The 22,055-nt window shown below is 37.3% G+C and overlaps 1 protein-coding gene across 3 annotated transcripts in view; it reads left to right on the top strand.

Moving 5' to 3' along the window:
- GABRG2 (gamma-aminobutyric acid type A receptor subunit gamma2) overlaps nucleotides 1-22,055 on the top strand; it is a 66,847-nt gene that overhangs the window by 12,096 nt on the left and 32,696 nt on the right. For all 3 annotated transcript variants that reach the window (XM_061354084.1, XM_061354083.1, XM_061354085.1), the window contains exons 2-6: nucleotides 12,493-12,641; nucleotides 14,242-14,309; nucleotides 15,277-15,497; nucleotides 18,043-18,125; nucleotides 18,809-18,946. In XM_061354084.1, coding sequence (XP_061210068.1) covers nucleotides 12,493-12,641; nucleotides 14,242-14,309; nucleotides 15,277-15,497; nucleotides 18,043-18,125; nucleotides 18,809-18,946 — 659 coding nt within the window. The remainder of the gene's footprint in view (nucleotides 1-12,492; nucleotides 12,642-14,241; nucleotides 14,310-15,276; nucleotides 15,498-18,042; nucleotides 18,126-18,808; nucleotides 18,947-22,055) is intronic.

Below are 22,055 nucleotides of genomic sequence, written 5' to 3'. Positions count from 1 at the left end.
TAATGAAAGGATTTAATGCAAAAAAGCAGAAGCTTAATAGTCAAATAATGTCCAATCATAAGTAGTACATATTTTAAATAGGGCTTCTCAGGTTATCTGCAAGAATTCCAAACAGCATGTATTTGTTTAACAGAGACATCATGTCTACAATGACATCTTGGGATGAGGCAGATAAACTGGGGTTCAATTCTGCAAGGTTTGAAGAATTCAAGCTGTCCTCCAGGAAAGCACTTTCACTTGTGTTTAAATGTTTACCAACACCAGGATCAGAATACTGAGCAGCTGGCAGGATGAAAAGCATAATCCTGGAAAATCTGACAGATATAAGCCAAAAATGCCAACATTGCCAGCAAGTGTATTCCAGCTATGTCATCTCCTCTAAATGATTTCACTGGTAACGTCTCCTGGGATACTACAGGGCTTGGAATAGCACCTCTTCTTTAACAAATTTAGAGGTATGTTTTCCAAATTCCTAAGGTGTTCAGGATGATAAAGCACATACAGAAGTTTTGCTTCAGCGGCTTCCAGTGGAATTTCTTCACATCAATACCCTGCCAGTTATTGTGCTTAAGTCTGTAGCCCATAAAAAGCTGCTGGAGCCACAGCAAGGGAAAATGAAGATGGATTTATCCATGTGTGAGATATGTTATGATAGGTAAAACTTCTTTATCCTTCCTTAGCTTCCACTCATGCTCCATTAGTTTTAGGGGTTTGTATTTTTCCCAGGTTTTCAGGTCTCCATCTTCACCTGATGGTTCCATCCAGCATCTGTTCGAGTCATGAAAAGACTCTTCCTGTTTTTAAGAAGTTCTGATTACACAATTTGGATAAGATCCTCAAAGGACCAACAAAATCTCTGAAGCATCACGTTGTCTTCTCTGTACCTATAGAAAATGGGGTCTGAAACCACCTGATTTTTCCAATTCACGTATACTTAGTTACCATGATGCTTTGTGCAGCTACACTAAATAACTTACAGATCTTGCCTGAGTGCTCACCATCAGTACAATCTCCATAAGTGACACCACATGAAGCTGGTGCTTATATCTCTTAAATAGAGCTCCCACAGCTGGGAGCTCAAGATGACCCACTAACATCAGGTGGTAACAGCTGCTTCTCATGGCTTGGCCTTGCATCAATTCACCTTGAAAGCTTATTGCTGCCATGCCATGGTGGATGCTCCATAGAGCTCTGAGAAAGGACCAAGGAAACCTGCTGGGGATCTGGCCTGAATATCTGGACATTTTGGTTTACATCTGAAATGCTCTCTGCAGCACATTTAATTTGATTTTGCCACAGCAGAGAGCTGCAGTGAAGATGGGGAGAAAAAGAAAATCCTCTTATATAATCTTTTGAACTGAAGGAAACAGTTTCACCTCTGTATGTCTTCTGTACTTTGTCTCATTCTCTGTAGTATCTTCTGCACTCTGTATTATTCCATTGCTAAGCCTACTTTGAATCTCTAGTTATATCTCCTAGACCTTAATGGGGTTTCACCCCTTCAGGGATTCCAGAAATAAACTGGTAATAGGTGTACCTTATAAAGATGATTCCCAATGCAGTTTTTCAAAATAACGTTTTAGGAATAAGTTTATGACTACGTCTACTGCTATTTCTGACCCTTGTAGCCAGTTTCACACATTAATCAAACTCACTCTTAGTTTCTGCTTCTACTCAGTTATTGTTCTGACTCTTGCCCTCTTTTTCAGTTATAAGACATCCATCTTTCTCCCTGAAAACCATCTACTTATAAAATACATTTCTAGTAGCTTTCTCTTTAGAACTTTCTTTCCTTTTACAAAAACCAAACTTCTCTGATCAGAATCAGAAAAATGACAGCTTACAAAAGAAAATTCTACTATATTGATGAGACAAAGAGTCAAAAGAGGTATGCCAAAATATTTCTGGAGGAAAAATGAAGTCTGGAAGATATATGTTTGTATATGTGTGAAATGGAAATTGCTCCTATTTTCCTGGTGTTTTGACTAGCCTTAATAGTCACATTTAAATACAAGGGATGGAAAGATAGGCTTTGCAGTGATCATTATGCCTAGCCCACTCAAATGTCAAAAATTTCAGTACTAGGTAAATTTGCATGTTATGTGCTTTATATTTTATTTATTGGAGACTGGTAGAAATACCAAAAAGAGAGAAATAAGACAGTAAGTGAACTCATATGCATTTTCTTCTCATTAAAATAAAGTTGTAGAATCACCATATTATTTATTAGTTAAAAACCATTAAAATAATTCACTGTATTTTAGAAAAACATTTTTAAGTTCTTTCATAAGAAGTTGAATATACTTAACAGTGAGATTTTCTTTCTATGGAATAGATATCAAAAGATTGTGTTTACAGCTTCTTCTGTACCCCGTTTTTTCTTTTTGAAACTATATTCCAACACGATTGTCATAGTGGGGTATAAATAGGAAATGAAGATGTGGCAGCTTTGCATCGATATTTACTTTGGAAGGCATGCTTGTGAAGTGCAGCATACAGCCCCACAGCACAGCATTGCCATTGCTAGTGACAGGCCATAACCTCCGCACTGAGCTTGCAAGGCTCTGAACTTTTCCTGACCCAACTACAGCTTTGGTTTCCTTGGTTTAGCTGCCACAGCAATTTGTCTAATTGAGCAGGCTTCTATGGCTAATTTATTTGACTTTTTGTATAATACAATCATAGCTTTTTATAGAGAGTAGTAGCAAGCAGTAACTCTATGAAGAGTAAGTTATTACATAATTACGTAGTGCAAAGAAACACAAGCTTACTTTGACAGCAGAGCTCTTGAGAAGTGAACACAGGATGCAGCACAGAGGGACAGAGGCATGGGGTGGCACTGCCATTGAATAACTTTGTCTGGGTGTGTATTACAGCAGAGGTGCTGACAGTCCTTATCCAGAAGCTAGGATTTTTCTGTGCCCCACAAAATTAAGAGTCCCTGCCATGAAGCCATCCCTACAGTAACAACCACCAAGAAAAGTCCACCAGAATTCCACAACAAAAATCAACATAGGCTATTTTATCAAAATAAATTCTGTAGGCAAAATTCCAGCACACTTGTTGACAATTTTCCTGCTCAGCTGACACAGAGACATTAGCTTGCCACTTATATTCTTACTGTAATACATATCTACCCTGTTATCAGAACTAAATTCCACATCCACCCCTGCACAGTCTGTTTTGTGAGCATGAGTGCAAACAGCGTCTTGCATGATATAAGTCAGTTTAAGTGGGAACACATGGGTTACTATTGGTTACCATGCATTAAAACTGAAGTTAAATCAGAAGCATTGTTTTTAAAAAAAAAAACAACAAACCCCCTGTTTAATTTCACCATTTGCTTACATGCATTTTGTGAATGAATTAGCTTCATGATGAGTTAATTAAAGACATGTGTATTGAGCAACTATTTTCTTTTCATTCAGCTCTTTCTTCAAGACACATTTCTGTCTAATAAGCATTTTAGTAATAACACTTCCATGATCTGCAAGAATCAAGGATTAAGATACACTCAGAATAAACCCAGATTGGTTTTAAATTTCTTTTCGTTTGGCTCCCTAGTCATTTGGGGTTTATCTGTCCCACTTGGTTTATCAAGGATACGGGCTATAACATTGCCAGTAAGTGTGAGGGAAATGTGATTCCCAGCACTGCAGTGTCATTTCCTAAGGCATGGTTAGTGACTCTTCCTCTGTAATGAGAGGGTTTACCATCATACCTAGTCTTCACCAAACACAGATAATCCAGCACATTTATGTGCTTATTTATATTGTAAAAATGGTTTACACTTACATGCAGAGATGATATAACTTAGTATATCATAGCAAGTAGAAGGACACTGGTCCTTTAACTGGGGTAAGCATTCAAGGTTGCTTACTCCCAGCCCAACACTGGGAACACTACATTATAGTGCCTGAGACACAGAAGAGGAGAATGAAAACATTTCCAGACAGATTTCATTTTAACGAAGATTTATAGTCAGTTTAACTTAAACTTTGAAAGCTCACATCAGAGACAAAAAAGGGTGTTTTAATTCTCAAAAAAAACGCTCCAGAGGGTTACTCAGTAAGCAAAACTGGAGACATTTCTACCACCTCACATGTTTGTTTTTAAACATTGACAGATAGTTATGAGAAGATGGCTACATCATGAATGACTGATTCCAGAAGTGATTTCCCTCTAAGTGAAATTACCTTGCTGGCAAAATACAGAAAAATGTTGTACAAGTACTCTGAAAAGGCACAAATATGAGTACCACATAGGGTACTGCAGAACAAGAATCTTTATTCTTTCATTTTTCAAATCTAATCGAGCAATAGGATTGGGGGTTTTGAGCTAATGTTGTTTAAATAGATGACTGGAGGGCATCTACATTTTCCTAATCTTACTCACTGAGAACAGAATTAAGCTTTTTACTTCTTGTTAACTTATAGTGAGATTTTAGAGTAAGCTTTTCTAAAAGCAATGCATCTCATTGGGGAAGAGAAATTACGTATGATAGTAACAGATGGAAATTACATACAATCAAACACAGCCAGAAAAAAATGAAGAGAGGTCACATTAAAAAGGACCTCGTCAGATCGCATTGCAGCACTGGTCGTTAACTCCTTCTCTTGAGCTCTCCCAGCTCCAGCAGAAATCTGCAGGAGCCAAGTTACAGCAGCAGGAAAAAAACAAGCCCCATGTGCATAAAATTTCACATGCAGAAGTGAACAAAACAGTTCTAAATGAAACAAAAAAAGAGGACAGAAGGGATGGGAGGGTAATAAAATGGAAAGGAAGGTAAATAAAAAAATAAACCTTCTGAGGTTCACATAATTCCAAGATTACACCTTTTAAAATTAGATATAGCTAGACAATTTCAAATAAAGTAGATCAACTTGAGCTAACCCTATAATGCAGAAGAATATCTGAAACTCTTCCCCCCTTTTTTATTTCTTCCTATCTAATTCTTTCCTTCACCTGCCACAAACATGAGTAGCCCTAACCACAGTAGAAAGAGATGTGTGAGTTGCTTATATTAGCTCTAGCAAACAAAATGTAAGAAAACATCCTTATACAAAATTCCAGCTCCAAAAAAAATTGCAATAATAATCTTAAATTATGGAGGATTATCTGAATTATCTGGTCACATTTTAGACTCCTTCAGAGTTCTCATAAGCTGCACTTGAAGCTCAGGCTGTTCAAAATGAATGATGTGTGCTTGTTTCTATAATTATCTCTCTTGTTCCTTACTGACTATACAAGTTTGGTTCATCCCTCTTCATTTTCTTATCCTCCCTGGGGGTAGCATATGTTTCCTCTCCCTGCCCACAAGTTGTATGCTGTGGTGTAATTCAGTTTTGGTGAATTACATTGATCTGTTCTGATAGACCTGAAGATGGAAACCCTTTATCAACTAATTTAACCAGTGTGCCTCAACTTCCTGCTGGAGACACTGATTCTAGACTGGGTATTACGTTTCAGATTTTGGTTCTTTGCCAGGACTACTAGCACTGGTTTCTGGTAATTTTGGTGACAACTGGCCATAAGCCCATAATGTTGGTACTAGAATTATTTTGAAAGGGAAAATAATCCTCGTGCTTTCTCATGTCTCGAATCCAATCAGTTGTGCAATGCAAAAATTACACCACAATTATTCAGTACAGTGACCTAGAAAAAGCAGCAAATACTACAAACCAGAGGGTTTAGTGGCAGCCCTCTATAAATGCACTTCAAAGGGCTTTCTTAAAAAAAACCCACACAACCTTACAGGAAGGGAACAAAACTTAAACCAAGTTAAATTTTTCTTTTTTAACCTTTCTAGGTAAATACTTGCTGTAGCCACATTCACAAAACCAGATATTTTAACTGTAACTTCAAAGGGCTAAAATTCATGATGAGATAAGGAGCAGTAACTAATGTAAGCGTATGCCTTAGGGAAGACATTAAATGACTAAAATAAACCAGCCAGCTATAATTAACAGTTTTATAGCAACTAATACAAAAACATCATTGCTATGCAGTATTTTAGAGGTCTAGGGAAGAGGTTTAAGAATTGGACTGCTTCCCTCAAAATGGCTGATAAGCCCCAGTGAGGATACTGTGAGCTGCTGAATGACTAGAAGGCAGCTTGTAAAATCCACAGCATGATAGTTAGGTGCTGCATTGCCAGGTATCATCTCATTCAGTGGAAAGCACTGCAAATGTTCACAGGAATCCAGCTGGCCTTTAAATATCAATGTAGACATAGTTTTCTGAAATGACTGCTTGATTGCAGGCAATCTAGGGACTTTGCGTACCATAAAGATGACTGAAAAGTCATCTGTGTACTCATCTGTGCTACTCTAGTGATTTCTGGGTCTTGAATACCCATTTTGAGACTTGTGTGCTCAGTTCCTACTTCACCTTAGTGTTTTGGCTGTAGAGATTTATTTTTGAGAATTGTAGTATTATTTTAAGAGCTATTTTCTTGTACACTTCAGTGCCTCTGTGACTTAGGAATGACGGAAAAACTCAGCATTGTTTTGATTTTAAGCAGTGATCATTTTGGGACAAGATTTTAAGTACTTTACACTATTTGAATAGCTCATGGAACGATAGCTGTAGCAGTAGCAGTTGCATAGGAAATTAACATATCTTCCATAGGCAACCTACCTAAAATCCAATCTACCCAAACCATTAAGTAGAGGTAACTACTATTTTATTGCCCCTTGTGACCTTCCTCAGCCTCCCTCACTAGGTGACTATTGCAAGTGGCCAAAACACAGCTAATACTTCTTGGCTGTCAAGCCTGAAACAAGCTTTTCTGGGAACACTGTGAATCGAGTACCTGAGGCTTTTCTGCCACAAAGCTCCATCCCAGGTACCAGAATTGCAGTCTCAATAGCACCAGAGCTCCAGGTGGAGGGAGCAGGATAAGAAGACACTTGCTATGTGCCCAAATCTCTCAGCATAATCTCCATTTCCTTTTACAGAGCTTCTCATAAGTGACTGATCCCCTCTTCCCCCCCTTCCCAAGCCCCCCCCCGAAGTATTGTGATGGACATTTAGTAGTAAAGGAAAAAACAGGTACCATTTTTTCTGGTAAAGACAGAAGCACGGTCCAAGGCACAACCTTAGGATTTAAAGAATGAGAATGGACAGAACAGAAACATGAACAGAGGAATAGAATACAGCATTCAGCTTTGTGAAAACATTTCTATTTCAACTGAGATAGCTTTACTTAAAATATGATTGCCAGTGAACAAGAGAGAATATAGACACAGCTAGATTTCCACAGACTCTGTAATCTCCTATGAATATGCTATTCTCTACATACTCATATGCCATATCTGCATACAGCATCACTGTATCCACAGTGGGAACTTGGAATATGTTCTTCCCTCACAGTGACCACATTATTGCAATGAATTATGTATGACCTATATATTAAGGTAATTTTTTATGCACATCAGAGAATTAACTTACTTTGATTATTCATTAATTTAAACAGTGCTGTCAGGTAAAATAGCAAGCTTTGTTTCAGTCCTTCACTGAGACGTCGAAAACACTGGTGCTGTAAGTTGTAGGCTCACTCTGTGTGTGAGTAGTTTATTAAATCTGTGCTGTAGGCTCTGTACCTTCTTTAGCCTACTGGGCATAAAAGATGAAATTGGTCAGATTTTTTTTTTTTTTTTTTGACAAATAAGCTTAAGTTTTCAATTAGCAGTGAACTAACTAGTTGTTGGCTGTACAGTACTGCTGCAGGTCTTTTCTTTAGGCACTTTGTGCCTACTCTGATTCTGCTTGTAAAAAGCAGTGCAATAGCAGGCAGATTCCAGCAGGGATAATTGACTCTTTTGTGAAGTTTCTTCACAGAACACTTGAAAATTGTTAAAATTGATCTACTATATTTAGAAAAGTTAAAGGGTAAAGCCACAGCAGGTACAAATTAGCATATTTTATTGAAAGTCACTGGAATTATAGGGATTTTGTCCAGCTAAATATATGACCTCACATGTAAATGTTGAAAGACTGAGCAGCGATGGCAGGTTTTTGCATCAGAGAATACCATTTCCATTCTACTACTTGTAATAAGTTGTGAAAAAATATATTCTTGTGAATTAGGAAATATTTACCTTGTTTCAAAGGGATATACTTTGTGAGTTATTGCTCATTAATGAAATAAGATGTGCCCAATCTGTCCCTTAGTTTAAACTGAAAAATTATTGCTGCTGTCTGTGGTTTTAAAAAATGTGTAGTGTACCAACTTATGGTAGTGTCTTTCCAAGAAAACCTATGTATGATTCCTCTGGAAGCTACATTAGAGTGTCTCTCATATAAAGTTGTCATGGAACAGCAGAGATGATCAGAAGTTATAATGTGACTTTATGTCTGCAATTAATGGAAACACAGTTGTTTTGAAGTGGATAATCCACCCTTTAATGTAAGACAGCTAAACACCATTAATGTAATTATTTGTTAAATTTTACTAAACTCAAGATTTTTACATAGGTATCAAACTTACTTCCATGGGAATAAAAGCAAAAAGAAATCCTAACAAATCTATTAAAAAGAGGAATGGATTCCCAATCTGTAATCTGCACTTTCATGGCTTTGGTCTGTTAATAATATAGTTTATCAACACATTAGCAAAACCTTTATCTAATCAGCTGTGCTATGTCCTCTGGATAAGGTTCAGAAAGAAAGATGGGAAAAAAGTATTTCCCTAATGCATAAGTGACTTCTCAGCAGAGATATCCTCTGGGACTAACTGAGGAGTATATATATTACACTATTTCACAGTATTTCCAGTACAGAAACAACGTCTTTAGAGCTAAGGATAAAAGAGGCTATGCTAACTAAATAGGGCAGCATTTCCTTAGTTCTTTATCCCTTGATTGGAGAAACTGGTTCTACATGTAGCAGGCACCTCTGCCCAGAGGTTACACTTGCTCCATGAATGATTAAATGCTGCTCACATGTTATTGCAAGGAACTTTCAGATGCACTAGCAAAGTGCTGGATAATCTTGTCCTTAACATTTACGTTGTGCGCTTAAGTTACACTTCCCCAGTGAGCACTCAAAAGAACTGTATAAACATTACAAATGGAGTAACAACTTCTTTAATGCAGAATTGCTATGTGTATTTTATAGAGAGAAAGATAAGAAACATGAGTTAAAACCACAGTAAAAACTTCACTGGCAGAATGAGGTGGTTATGCAACTGTAGGGTGAGTTACCAGTTCATAGATATTTGCACATTTTTAGAAAAAAAAAAAACAACCCTCACAAATATTCCTTTCTGGTCTAAATTAATAAATGTTTATTAGCATGAAGTGATTTCTGCCCTCTAGCTGCTTTATGAAGATGCATTTCTAGTAATGACACATACAATGAACCCCCCAAATGTTAGGCACATGCATGGTTATATATATATAAGTAATGACAATCACAGCCACCTCAGAGGCTCAGCTGGCAATCTGAGTAGGGGTTGGACCAGATGACCTCCAAAAGCACCTTCTAACTTTAATTACTCTACAACTTGAAGTTTCAAGTGGGGGGTTCTGACCCTCCTAAGCCCTCTCTTTTCCAAACAGGGAAACTGCATTTATGTAGAGCAGTCTTGCACACATCTTGTGATAGCATTAAATGTCAGAAGTCAAAATATCGCAAACTATCTGTGTCTGAAACATTAACTTTCAAAAAATTATGCTGCAATCTGCAAATAGTTTGTATACTTATATTGCTAGATCTTAAAACTAGCAGTCATAATAAAAACAGATTTCAATATGCATTTGAGTATAATCCAGGCTTCATCAAATTTGCTCTGGACATTAAAAGCACTTGCAAAATTTAGGCCATGTAATCAGTAGAACAGATCTGAAAGTCTCAAGGAGATGAAAAAGGCTTTGTCATTGTAATTTTCATTAGTATTAATGGCATTGCAAAGCTAAAGCCCTGCTCATCAGGATAGGGAAGTGCTTCTGATTGTTCGGGCTGGTATGCAGTTTTACACAGATATTTGGACAATTGGATAACCACACTAACTTATGATCCACTTGGAATTCAGATAAAAGCTGGACTTCAATGACCTTTTTCCCTCATCACTTTGGCTATGTTTCCTCTCCTCTCTCTCACACTGATCTCATAAAGCATTTGCTGGTTTTTGAGATCTGGAGTGAAAAAATGGCTTGAAATGGCAGATGAGCAGACAAATAGCTATTTCTTTCCTACAAATAACTACTAAGAGAAAAAGGAAGTTTTAGTGACTGTGGGCTGCTGTTCTATGAGGTTGTTCTAGATTTGAGACAAGTCCTAGACACACATGCTTTTTCATCTTCTAACCTTGAACTGTCCATTACACCAGGCTCTACTAAGTAGCTGTCTGGCTTTTGAAGCTTTGTCATCACATTAATATTCAGGACCACGTTGCCTTTGTGAAACAATGTACTTGATTTACTTGTTCTTTCCCATTCAGAAAAAAATATTCTTTTTGGAGAATAGATATTTAATTGGTTATAAAACAGGAGTGTGGCTTTTTATACATTAAGTTAGATTTTTTTCATTCAAGTTGCATAGACTGAAAACATAATCTAGAGCCTTCTGTTCACAAAGACTTTATTTAGAAGGATTTCCTTTCCTTCAGGAGGGAGAACCTTGCTTCAGTTATATTCCTTTGAATTACAATTAGAACTTTGAACTCCAGACAGCTGGATAAACAAATTTCCCTACCAATTTAATTATCCTGGCCTGCTTGTAGTACCAGCAGAATACTACAAAGCACATTGCCAATTAAAACTCTGCTTTTGATTGCCAGTAAAGCACTACAGTTTCAGGCCTGTGTAGCCAGAGGGAGGAGGTTGGGTTGCCTATTCTTGATCTGGGAAGCTGAAGCTCCCAGCTGCACATTGCTGGCACGGGTGGGTGAGGTGGTGCCTGGAGGCTGCAGGCAGCAGCACTCAGTGTATGTAATGAAAGCATAGACAGCCTAGCTTCGCTAGCAGCTTCCCAGCTTAACTCCATGCAATACATGCAAGACTGGCGCTCTCACTCATACTATACATTCCTAGTTGCTACAACCATATGTGCAGTCACAGGCTGCTTCAAATTTCACTGTACTTTCAAGCACCTCCTGGGAAGCAGAATCCTATACAGAGAGGCACAGACGTGTTGTGGCTCTTTCCTGTTAGGCTTTCCCTATGTGCCCACAGGGAGGAAAGATTCTAAAGCCTCTTTCATAGTTAAGTTGTATTTGTGCAGTTGGCTTACAGCTCCCAAATGCCCACCAAAAGCCTCCAGGCCATCTGCTCTAGGTAGCTATAAGCAGGATGCAGCACTGTAGGGAGGGGTGGGAAAGACCTCAGCTGAGAAGAGATCCATGTGAACAGAATGGCCCTGTGAGACTCTGGGACCAGTTAACCCTTTACTATTGTGCCCATGACCATGGTCAGCTGTGTCTGCTTTCAATCTCGTGTGGCAAGCATGAGTTCCAGCCCCCACGAGAATCAACTTCTCTGTGTTCTCTCTCAATTTCATAAAGATTCTGGCTGAAACAGGAAAATACCTGCATTTTCTGCATTTGACCCAAACTCCACCCATCAGTTTAAGACATTTGTAGCATCATTAATACTTTTTCATATCCAACACTGCTCCAACTTTGCCACAGAAGCAGGTCAGGAAAGAAGGGCACTGACATATTATGCAAAAAACCTCACAGTTGCCTAGCACCATTCAGCTGATTACCACTGACATTCTGAAATGAAAATATCTAATGATGTCATATTCTAAAGTAGTTTCTATTTTCTCCTCTAGAACTGAAGTACAGATTTTGAGAAACAAAAATGTCCATTAAGGCTCGTCTACATATTTCTGATTCTTAACTTGCTCTTTTTACTGTGCTAAGCAGGTTGAATTACACTAGAACTGCTATCACACTGCTCAGTAGCAGAAAAGAAGACCCTGGTAGACAGTGAAAATGAATACCATTGGCAAAAATTTGTGCTGAACTTTCCAAATGCACAATAAACTCAAGTTCATCAGAGCGAAGAAAAGCTGTGTGACAGTTTGTTGCAATGAATCTAATTATTGGTCTTGTCAGTAATGTGTTGCATCAAATCATTCGCTCAAAGAGAAACAATGCAACAGCACTGTGTACATACTATGTCATATTTTGCTGTAGAGCTGCATAAGCAAAGTGACAATTAGATTTGTTTAATAACAACTCCCACCTGAGTCAGTGAGAGAAAAAATAGGCATACAAAAGGTGATAAACACTGATGTTCCTTCTAACAGACAGAATATGATCTGAACTGTACTAAAAGGAAATGCTGCTAACGTGAACTGTAACCTCAGCTGTTACATGACATCTTTACTGTGAGTCTGTCTCCTTTTATAATGCAGGCAATCCTTCAGTGTTTTATGTGGTCCTATTAAAACCTAATAAGTGTGTATTGTCTCCAAAGAGAGTTGCGTACAAATTCATCCTTTTCAAGGCTTCCCATGTCTTCATTTTTATTTCTTTAACAGTTCCACCCAAAAGGGAGATGATGATTATGAAGATTACACTTCAAATAAGACTTGGGTTTTGACTCCCAAGGTCCATGAGAGTGATGTCACTCTTATTTTAAATGGCTTGCTGGAAGGATATGACAACAAGTTGAGGCCTGACATAGGAGGTATGTTTGGTTTCTTTTTAGACCACTTTTAAATAATCAGTGACGAGAAAGAAATTTCATGCTGTGTTATGCTACACAGGAAGCAGAATCCATTCACAGTAGTTATGAAAACAAATTACAATGTGATAAGACATCAGTGGCATGAAAAGTAGCCATGATTTCAGAAGCTGATGTAAATTAATACTGCTAAATCTATCCTGAGACCTTCTAATAAGACTGTTGTGATTTACTGAATCAGGCTGCTTGTAACAATTCACCTTCATAGAAGTTTACAATTTAACTTCAGTGGAAAGAAAAAGCAAGTCTTTACCTTCTTTTTATATCTAATGAGGGGTTTAGAAAACCACAAGTAATATATGGAAAGGAAGGCTGAAATGAGCCTGATCCTTGCATGCTGTGATGGACACAGACATAGCCCCTAAAAGCAGCAGATCTGTACTGTTTGATGCTGCATGAGACCTTACTTGCGCAGCAGGGCAAGAAGTGACTATGGAATAGGGCACAGAGGAATAGGTTCACAGAAGAAAACTGCTGTCGAGTAAGGCCAACTTCCCCAGATTTCCACTACAGTCAATATAAGTTCATAGCCCAAGCTTAGGCTCTGAACAGAGGTCTTATTTGACAGAATCACCTTTTGCAGGAATCTTCCTCTCCAGTGATTACTGAGGGAGCTCAAAGTAATAGATCTCCCTGAGTTGTTGCATGTCAGCTTGAGAAGGCCCCACGTGTGCACAGAACAGGCAGAAAATACCTCTGTAGAAAAGGATACAGGAGTAATCAGATTATACAGAAAAGCAACGAGAATTCATGGATGAGGCAGGCAGAGGAAAGCAAGGGAAGCAGAGAGCAACAAGGTCAATGAAGGAAGCAGTTTCTAACAAATTTATAAAGGCTTATTAACTATGGTATTTTTCACAGTGAGGGATAACATAAATATTTAACCTTCAATGTATGCATATAGTGTAAATTAGCATAGGAACTTGTCTTATTCTCCCTATCCAAGATTTTAGAGAATAGAAAGGAATTCAGCATTCATAAAAGAATCTGGGAAAAAAAGCAATGATGTTTATGTCAAGGTTTATAAGAATAATATCAAAACAAACTAATCTAACAACAGTTATTTCTTCCTGTTTCAGAGCCTTGAGTGTTATTTTTTGCTTTGGGCTCATGAAATTGTTGCTTACCTACAGCTGTCTCTGCAGGCACCAGCAGTTACGTTGTATGTGGCATTATAATGTAAAATGAGTAACGCATGAGATGCTAAGAAAAACAAGCCTGCTTATGTTGATGGTGTTTTGTCAGTGGTGTTTCTGTGACCTGACAGAAAATACACATACTCTCAATCAGATACAATGCACTCAAAATTTACAATGCTGGTTTCAGCATCTGTTCTTAAATAAGTGAATTTGTTCAGATAGAATAAACCATCTAAGAATTTGTCTCAAAGTGTTTCTAACTAATTTCAAACTGGAGACATCACTGTTAAATGTGAGGAAACATACAAGAGCAGTACTATAGCAAATTTCTGCTTGTGTTTGACTTTCATGTAGTTTATTTTGACCTTCACTCATGTTACTGATTCTTCTTGTTTCTCTTACAGTTAAACCGACAGTAATTCACACTGATATGTATGTCAATAGCATTGGGCCAGTGAATGCTATCAATATGGTAGGTAAATGATTGCCAGTTTTCTTACAATGCTGACTTTGTTACAAAGCCTCCATTATTTTTGACATTACAAAGCTTCCATTAGTTTTAACATTGTGCTATATTTATATTTTAAAAATATCATTATTATTATGGATGTGAGGACTATATGAGATATGAATTTCTACAAGACAAGAAAACTAAGCTCTATGCTGAAAAAATGTAATAAATATAGTTTTAACATATCCTCACACTTTTATGTGACAGCTTAACTCCTGTAAAACTGAGCTTCCAGATTGCTAAAAAATAAGGAAAACCATTTACCAGTGATATTAGCACTCCTGAAATAAAAAGAAAAAAGCACCAACAGATAAAAAGAAAAGCCTAAATCCTCTTCTCTCCTCTCCTCTTTCCAAAGTTCCAACAAAAAATGCAAATATATCTTCATACAGGTGAGGGAAAGTGGTCTAGCCTTAGCACAATGCCTGTTCCATTCTTGTTAGGTTTATGTGTAGAAATAAACCTTAAGATTGCTCTTTTCCATTCTACAACTACTTTTGCAGCTCTGGCTACCCAGTGGTGCCAGGGAATGTGAGGCTTGACCACTTCTGATATTAACTGGGGGCACAGGCAATGAAGGCAGCAAAGTAAGCTCAATTTTTTCTTTTCCTAGATCCAAGGGAATAAATAATTGTCCTCTGACCTGATCAGGTATGAGTTGAGGTGGGGGGACACAGAATCAGAAAGGTGCATATACTACCCAATTAAATCTTAGTTCCACCTATCAGTGGGAAAATAACAGAATGACTTGATTTTAAATAATAATCTTTGGTAAACCATGCCCTCAAAAATTGACTAAAAAAATATTACCAGTTCTAGCATCATCTTAGTTCATACTTTTTTCGTATGAAGTTAAGGAATGCATATCAGGAGTTATGTGAAATGCTGAGAGCTATGTTTTCATCAGTATTTCTGGTTAACACAACAGGAATATACAATTGATATATTTTTCGCCCAAACGTGGTATGACAGACGTCTGAAGTTCAACAGCACTATAAAAGTGCTCAGATTAAACAGCAACATGGTTGGGAAGATCTGGATACCAGACACATTTTTCCGAAATTCCAAGAAAGCTGATGCTCATTGGATAACAACTCCTAATAGGATGCTCAGGATCTGGAATGATGGCAGAGTGCTATACACATTGAGGTATTTATAACTGACTTTAATTTCAGTTTCTGTAGGGAAGGTGAAAGAGAAAGGTCATTTGAACTTGGGTCATTTACGTTAACCCTGGGTTTTTTTTTCGTATTTACTTATACATACAATCCTGAAAAAGGGAAATATTTAGAAGATATTATTGGCATGCAATTTATTTTATATTGGTAAAGAGTTTTATTTCTTCCTATAGTTTGTACTGTCTTACTCTACAGTAGTCATACTCCTATACTAAAATGAATATAAGCGTTGTTATAGAAATTCATCTTCCTTTTCAGGTATGTTCTAGCGTTTGACACTGGATTGATCCATATTGCCTTTTTTCTTTTTACTGGGCTAAACCAATGAACTCAAAATATCCTTGACTTCAGTAAATAGTTTAAATAGAGGTATTATATACATCAAAAGCTTCATATTCTGAATAATTACAATTTAGCTACATGAAGCTCCACCCTGCAAAAGCATTTAATTCCTCAATTAGCTAATGAATAAGGACTATGATTTCAGCATTGGTCATTTAAGGTTTCATCCAAAACCGACATTTATGCCCTGTCCCACTAAAATCTTTATGAATCCGAACTAGATATGCTCATGTGTGGATTCCTCAGTCATGTGTACACTTTCCTTTTGAGACAGATTGCCTTTAAAATCTATCTTTCTAATCATGAAGTTATGCATATGCCTACATTTAAGTGCAACATATGCAATATATAACAACTCAGATATCATATTCCCAATGACCATAAGATACTTCCTAAATGTGAAAATCCTAAGTGAGTTTTTTACTTTTTCTGATATGTAATACGGTATTTAGAACTATGTAAAATGTAGGTAAGAACAGCATTTGTTCAAGAGAATTGATAATTCTAAATCACAGTACAGAACTGAAGCTGTGAGACATAGGCCATCTGACTTCCAGACTGCATTTTTTTTTCCACTGTTTTTTCCACTTTTGCTGTATTGGGTGCCAAGAATTAAGTTTTGAAGAAAAGTATACCCATCATAATTTTAATGAATAGATCTGAAGCTTTGGTTAAGACAACCTTTTATTGCTGCAACTGTCTGAATTACAAAAAAGAGTTTTATTTCATAGTTATTTTAGATTCATTACACATTGCATCTCCAGAAGAGATAAGAGAACTACTGGAGTTGAAAACCAGTGCAAATCAAAGTCAGTCTGATAAAGAAGATCCTACGTCTGCTTTTGAAATGTTAAATTTGGACTTAGCTACACTACTGTTTCTTTGAATTCCATTACCTTTCTCTTCAACCCCCTCAGTTTCTCTCATTAGAAAGAGATATATCTGATGGAAACAGTTATCTGTTATTAATGTATACTTAGTGAGTTGGGGCAAGCACCAGTAAGGATTCAACCTGGATTAATCCAGAAGTCAGATTTGATAGTATCAGCAGAGATCCAGGTTCTGTCCTGGATAGAAAAGGGCTCTAGAAGAGCTGGTTGATTTTGTTTATTCACTTCCCCCCCAAGTCCATCCTGACCAGAAGGAAACGAAGCAAAGTTAGCAAGTGTGAAAAGAAAATGTAGAGGTGGAAGCAGGGACAGGGGGACCCAGGAAGAAAACAAGAGATGCTGACCAAGCACTGAGGGACAGGGTTAGAGAAGCCAAAGTTCATCTAGAGTCAAATCTGACCTGGGGATCCTGGTGAACATTCACCCTAAGCCAACAAAATTGGGGTTTTTTTTTCCTTTCCCCTTTTTCTTCTCTCCTCCCCCCTCCTCCATCCTTTCCAAAGTGCAAGTACCATGCATCTCATGGCAGGGCTGGAGCTATGTATAGTCTAGCAACAATTAAGGGAGTGAATGAAAAATGGTAGAGTTTTTAGCTGGCCCATGAAGGGATACAACCACATCTAATTTTGGATTTCTAAAAGTACATATCTCTACTTGATCACCTACACCACCTGAGTTATCATGCAGGTGCTCCTGATATTCAGTGGAGAGAAACATTTTCCGGTATATTATTCTTCTGATTTAAATATCTTATTTTGGAACGAAATTAAGTACATCCTCAGAGCACCTTTTCACTAGCTATCAGTGTAGTCTAGATGACTGTCTTGGATGCAGATGTCTAAATTTAGACTCTCATCCATCATTTCTGAAATAGAATTTTTATCACGTAAGATACATTTCCCTGGTGCATTATGGCATGTTGTGACACAGAGATTTGTCACTGCTCGTGAGATGACCTGTATATTTACTTATGGATTTGCTAGTCATGAGTAATGCTGCTACTTGAGATGCATAGGAACAGAACTTTAGTACCTTATTCTAATACACAGCCCAGAAAGTAGATGATTAGGGCCTATGTAACAAAAATCAAACACTGCTTATTAGTAACCATGATGGCTTCCTGTGCTTGAAATATCCAAATTAATATATACCTATCAATGGTTTATTTTTGCTTTAAATATATATATATATATATTGGTTTGCATTTGTTTTGCTTGTCACAATGTAGCTTTCAGGACAAACTTCGCAACTGCATTCTGTATATCCTGATCTCTTTCTCCTCAGGCTGACAATTGATGCTGAGTGCCAGCTACAGTTACACAACTTCCCAATGGATGCCCATTCCTGCCCTTTGGAATTTTCAAGCTGTAAGTAACATGCTTAGCAATATCCCTTTTTTACCCACTGTGAACAACTTACTATAAATTTATATTATTTATATTTACATACTAGGAGTCAGCGAGAATTATGTTCTTAACTAGACATAGACCAATGTGTTTTTTTACCTTATTTTCAAGTGTATGTTTCATATACGTTCACAAATACTATTGAGGAATGCTAGAAAATTATATAATTTCTGGAACCCATGTGATTCATTTATGGTAATAACTCAGCATAACAGTAGAAATATTTACAATCAGAATCAGTGTCTCATGGCCCGTTGCTTTTTCTCTCCATATGAGTGTTTTACTGTTGCAATAGTTTGAGTCAAAAGTTTGACATTTTGCAAACAGGTCAAGGTATGAATTTCTGGTCCAGCTGCAGACTTTTTGGCCATAATTGAAGGATGGGCAAAATTGCATCCTACTGGGTCCACGAAAGTAGAAAAAAAATATCTCAAGGGCTATTTTGATTTATATATAAATAAAATAAAATGTAACATTAAAAGGCACTACTAAGTAACTTGAGAAAAACATATTTATAATTTACTTGCAATAAGCTTCTCTAGTTTTTTCCAGAACTGGAAAATAGTGTTTTTACTCCCTAAAGTGCACCATAACCCTTGCAATGACTATAAACCAAAGCATTCTGTATTTTCCATTGCAATAAGATGGCTACCCAAGGGAAGAGATCATTTACCAGTGGAAGCGCAGCTCTGTGGAGGTGGGGGACACCAGATCCTGGAGGCTTTACCAGTTCTCCTTTACAGGATTAAGAAATACAACGGAGGTGGTGAAGACTACTTCAGGTAAGACAACTTATCTGCTTATGTTTAGATTCATTTTGGATTTCATTAACAGAAAGAAAAAAAGAGATTTAGAAGTTTGGAAGTTAACACTGGCACTTCACTGAACAATTATAGGCTTTCTAATACCTATGGAACAATCCAGGCTTTAGTATTTCTGAAGAACACTACACAGGAAGTAAGTTGTTTACTGTCCATTCTTATCCCCCAAGTAATACCTAAAACTGTCAGGAGAAAGCTACTACTGCAAGGGGAGTGTAGGCAAGGGAACTTCCTACCCTGTTTCAGTGTAGAAAACAGCACAGCTGAGCCACTAAATGAGAACGTGATACTGATTTGAATAGTTTACAACCCCCTTCCAGCTTCTAGTTGCAGAAAGTAGGTCTGCACAGAAATAAAATACAAAGTCCCAACCTCTTTACTACAGCAGCTCCAAGTTTATTTTGTTCCTCAAAACAGGGCACATTCAACTCTCATTAAAGAGAACAGCCTTACAAATCACTCTCAGATGATTTTCCTGCATATTTCTGTCTCCTTGGAAACAAGTAATGAGATCTAAAATGATAAATGAGCAAGTACTCAATATTTAATAAAAATAGTGATTTTTAACACTACTAACTAAGCAGCAAAATACATGCTTCTAGACATATATATTGTTTTATTTCTCAGTGGAAAGAAAATCAGTGAATATGAGAAAGGATGCAAAGAGGAAATACTAATATTGTATGTGTATGATATACCTTGCCTTTGGTTTCTCCCTTTCAAAACGATCAGTGAAATGAAAGCAGTTTTCTTTTCTGGTTGCTTTTGATTTTTACTTTATTTTCCTTTTCTGGTGTATATATTGATTTAACTTCAGACATCTGTGTTAATTCAGACTTAAGAAATATCTTAAGAAATATAAAGAAATATCCCCATCCATTTTATTTCGTAAAGGTCAGCACTGTTCTATTCAAAAGAAAGTGAGATATACTACATAGGAGAGAAACCCGTTGTGAATTACACCGGGGTGCAAACAAAGGGGTTGAAAAGCAATTCAAGTTCCAGCTCCTGAATCACCAGACATTAAGCACAAATGACATGTCTAGTCTTACAAGCAGGGCAAAAATGGAATGAAGCCTCACAGCTGTAGCCACATTTGCCTTATGGCATCTTCTGCCATTTTAGATGAGGAAGATATTTAGTCAGCTGCTCAAGAAAGCATTTGACCTTTCTCATTTTCCCAGGAAAAAAACCAACAAATAAAGGTGCAAAAGTGAAGAGAGCAGTGTGTGTGCGAGCTGTAGCTGCTAATAACCATCGTTACACGTGGCATGGTGGAATTGCTCTCGAAGCAGAAATATAAACAGTGATACATCTCACCTCAGACTCCCCCTGAATAGGCAAAGCACAAAAGGCAGCAGTGTACCCTAGTGTGGCCAAAGGTCTCAACGTGCTCAGGTTGAAAACTAACTTTAATTCAGCCTTAATTCAAGTTCCTTTTATTTGCTCCTTTTCTTTTCTTGTTGAGCCATTCTCTAATAAACTTCTTTTCTTTTTGGGGGGTGCTGGGGGTAGAAAGCAATAAAATCTTAACATACTACAAGCTACAGATCCACTGATGCAGCACAGCTTGCACTGGTGAACCAAAAGCACATACTGGGAAATAAACATTAAAACACAGAAAGTAAAAAGATACTTTCCCATGCAAAGAAAACCTTTTATTTTTTTCAGCCATTCAAGCTCATGGTTCTCACCTGGAGTTGCATTGTTAGTTTTTAATCTGATGACACACACCAACCCTTTTAATTTGCCTTAAGAAAAAGTAACTAGCAACTAGCATGCACTTTAAAGCAGGAGTCACTCCAGCCATCACTAGATTCCTAAGAATAAATGCTTGTGAAAGCTACTCAGATTGCTGAGCTGCTTTCAAAGACCTGCTGAGTATACAACCTTGGGGAAACGTCTTGTGTATACATTTATTTTGCTGCAGTTATCTTATGTTTGATTCCCCTTGCTCCTTTTGTTTTTATGACCGTACGTATGCAGAAAACTGGATTTGATTTTGATTTAGGTGCAGTATCTAAATAATTAGAAAGTGGGGAAAAAACAACCACAACAAAACAGGGGTTGTCACAAATCTGGTCTGTCTACTACAAATATTTTGCTAAAGCTGGCAGAGCCTAAAGAGTGTTTATTGTTCTACTTAAGTGCCTTATTAGCATGCTGGGAACTGCAGTAAGTCCACTATTCCTCAGCCAGACCCATATTCTACCTGTTATTACTCTCTTACATGCACACATTTTCAAGAGTTTCCCAAAAGAAAAGAAAATAATTCCAAGCTTACAAATTCATTAGCAACTGATGTGCAGCCTGAGTACACAAGTTAAATGTTTGAATGCCTATATTGCTAAAATAAGTCTTGAGACTTTACGCAACTAATTGCAGTGCTGTGTATAATAGGATTTAGGTACCAATTAATGACCAAATGCCAATGAGCCAAGGTACAGTGGAGGAGGCAATAGGAAGATTCACAAGATCTTGGAAAGAGGACTATACTTCCAAAACTCTTCCCCAAAAGTAAATTTAGATGACAACAGAAAACAGAAAAACCTAAACACAAGAAGGGGGAATTAGAGAATATGAGATTGAACAGCTACAGACAGAAAGAGCTTGGGAATAGCGTTAAAGCATTTGAAACTGGAGTTAACTTTTCATATATTCATTTACTCCAAAACAAATTCTTGTTTTCAGCTTCATGCCCTCCAGTGACTAACAGATACTAGTCTTTAAGAGCTATGCTTACTTCCTGATCAAAAGAGAGAAGAGAATCAGGAAGGGTGGCTGAGACTTAGTTATTACAATCTGTTACCTTTTTTCCTGTCATGCCATAGCATGAGAATATTAAAGTACATTTGAGATTTAGGCTGAGTTATGGGCAGAGAACGACAAGGACTGTTTGAGTATAAGCTTCATAAGATTTGAGGAACTTGCTGAAGTAACTACATTTACATGCTGCTCTTCCCTTGCATGCACTGCACAAACAAGATTAACTGAAAGGGACAGATGTGGGATTCTGTCCCTTATAATTTAGAAAATCCCAATAACAACAGAAAAAAGCAACTGGACTATT

This window comes from Neopsephotus bourkii, unplaced genomic scaffold, assembly GCF_033783945.1.
Source record: "Neopsephotus bourkii isolate Nb327-2 ecotype Australia unplaced genomic scaffold, CSIRO-AGI_Nbou_v1 NB_716, whole genome shotgun sequence".
Lineage (NCBI taxonomy): Eukaryota > Metazoa > Chordata > Aves > Psittaciformes > Psittacidae > Neopsephotus > Neopsephotus bourkii.
The sequence above is the reverse complement of the archived record's forward strand: the minus strand, read 5'-3'. Positions and strand labels throughout refer to the sequence as shown.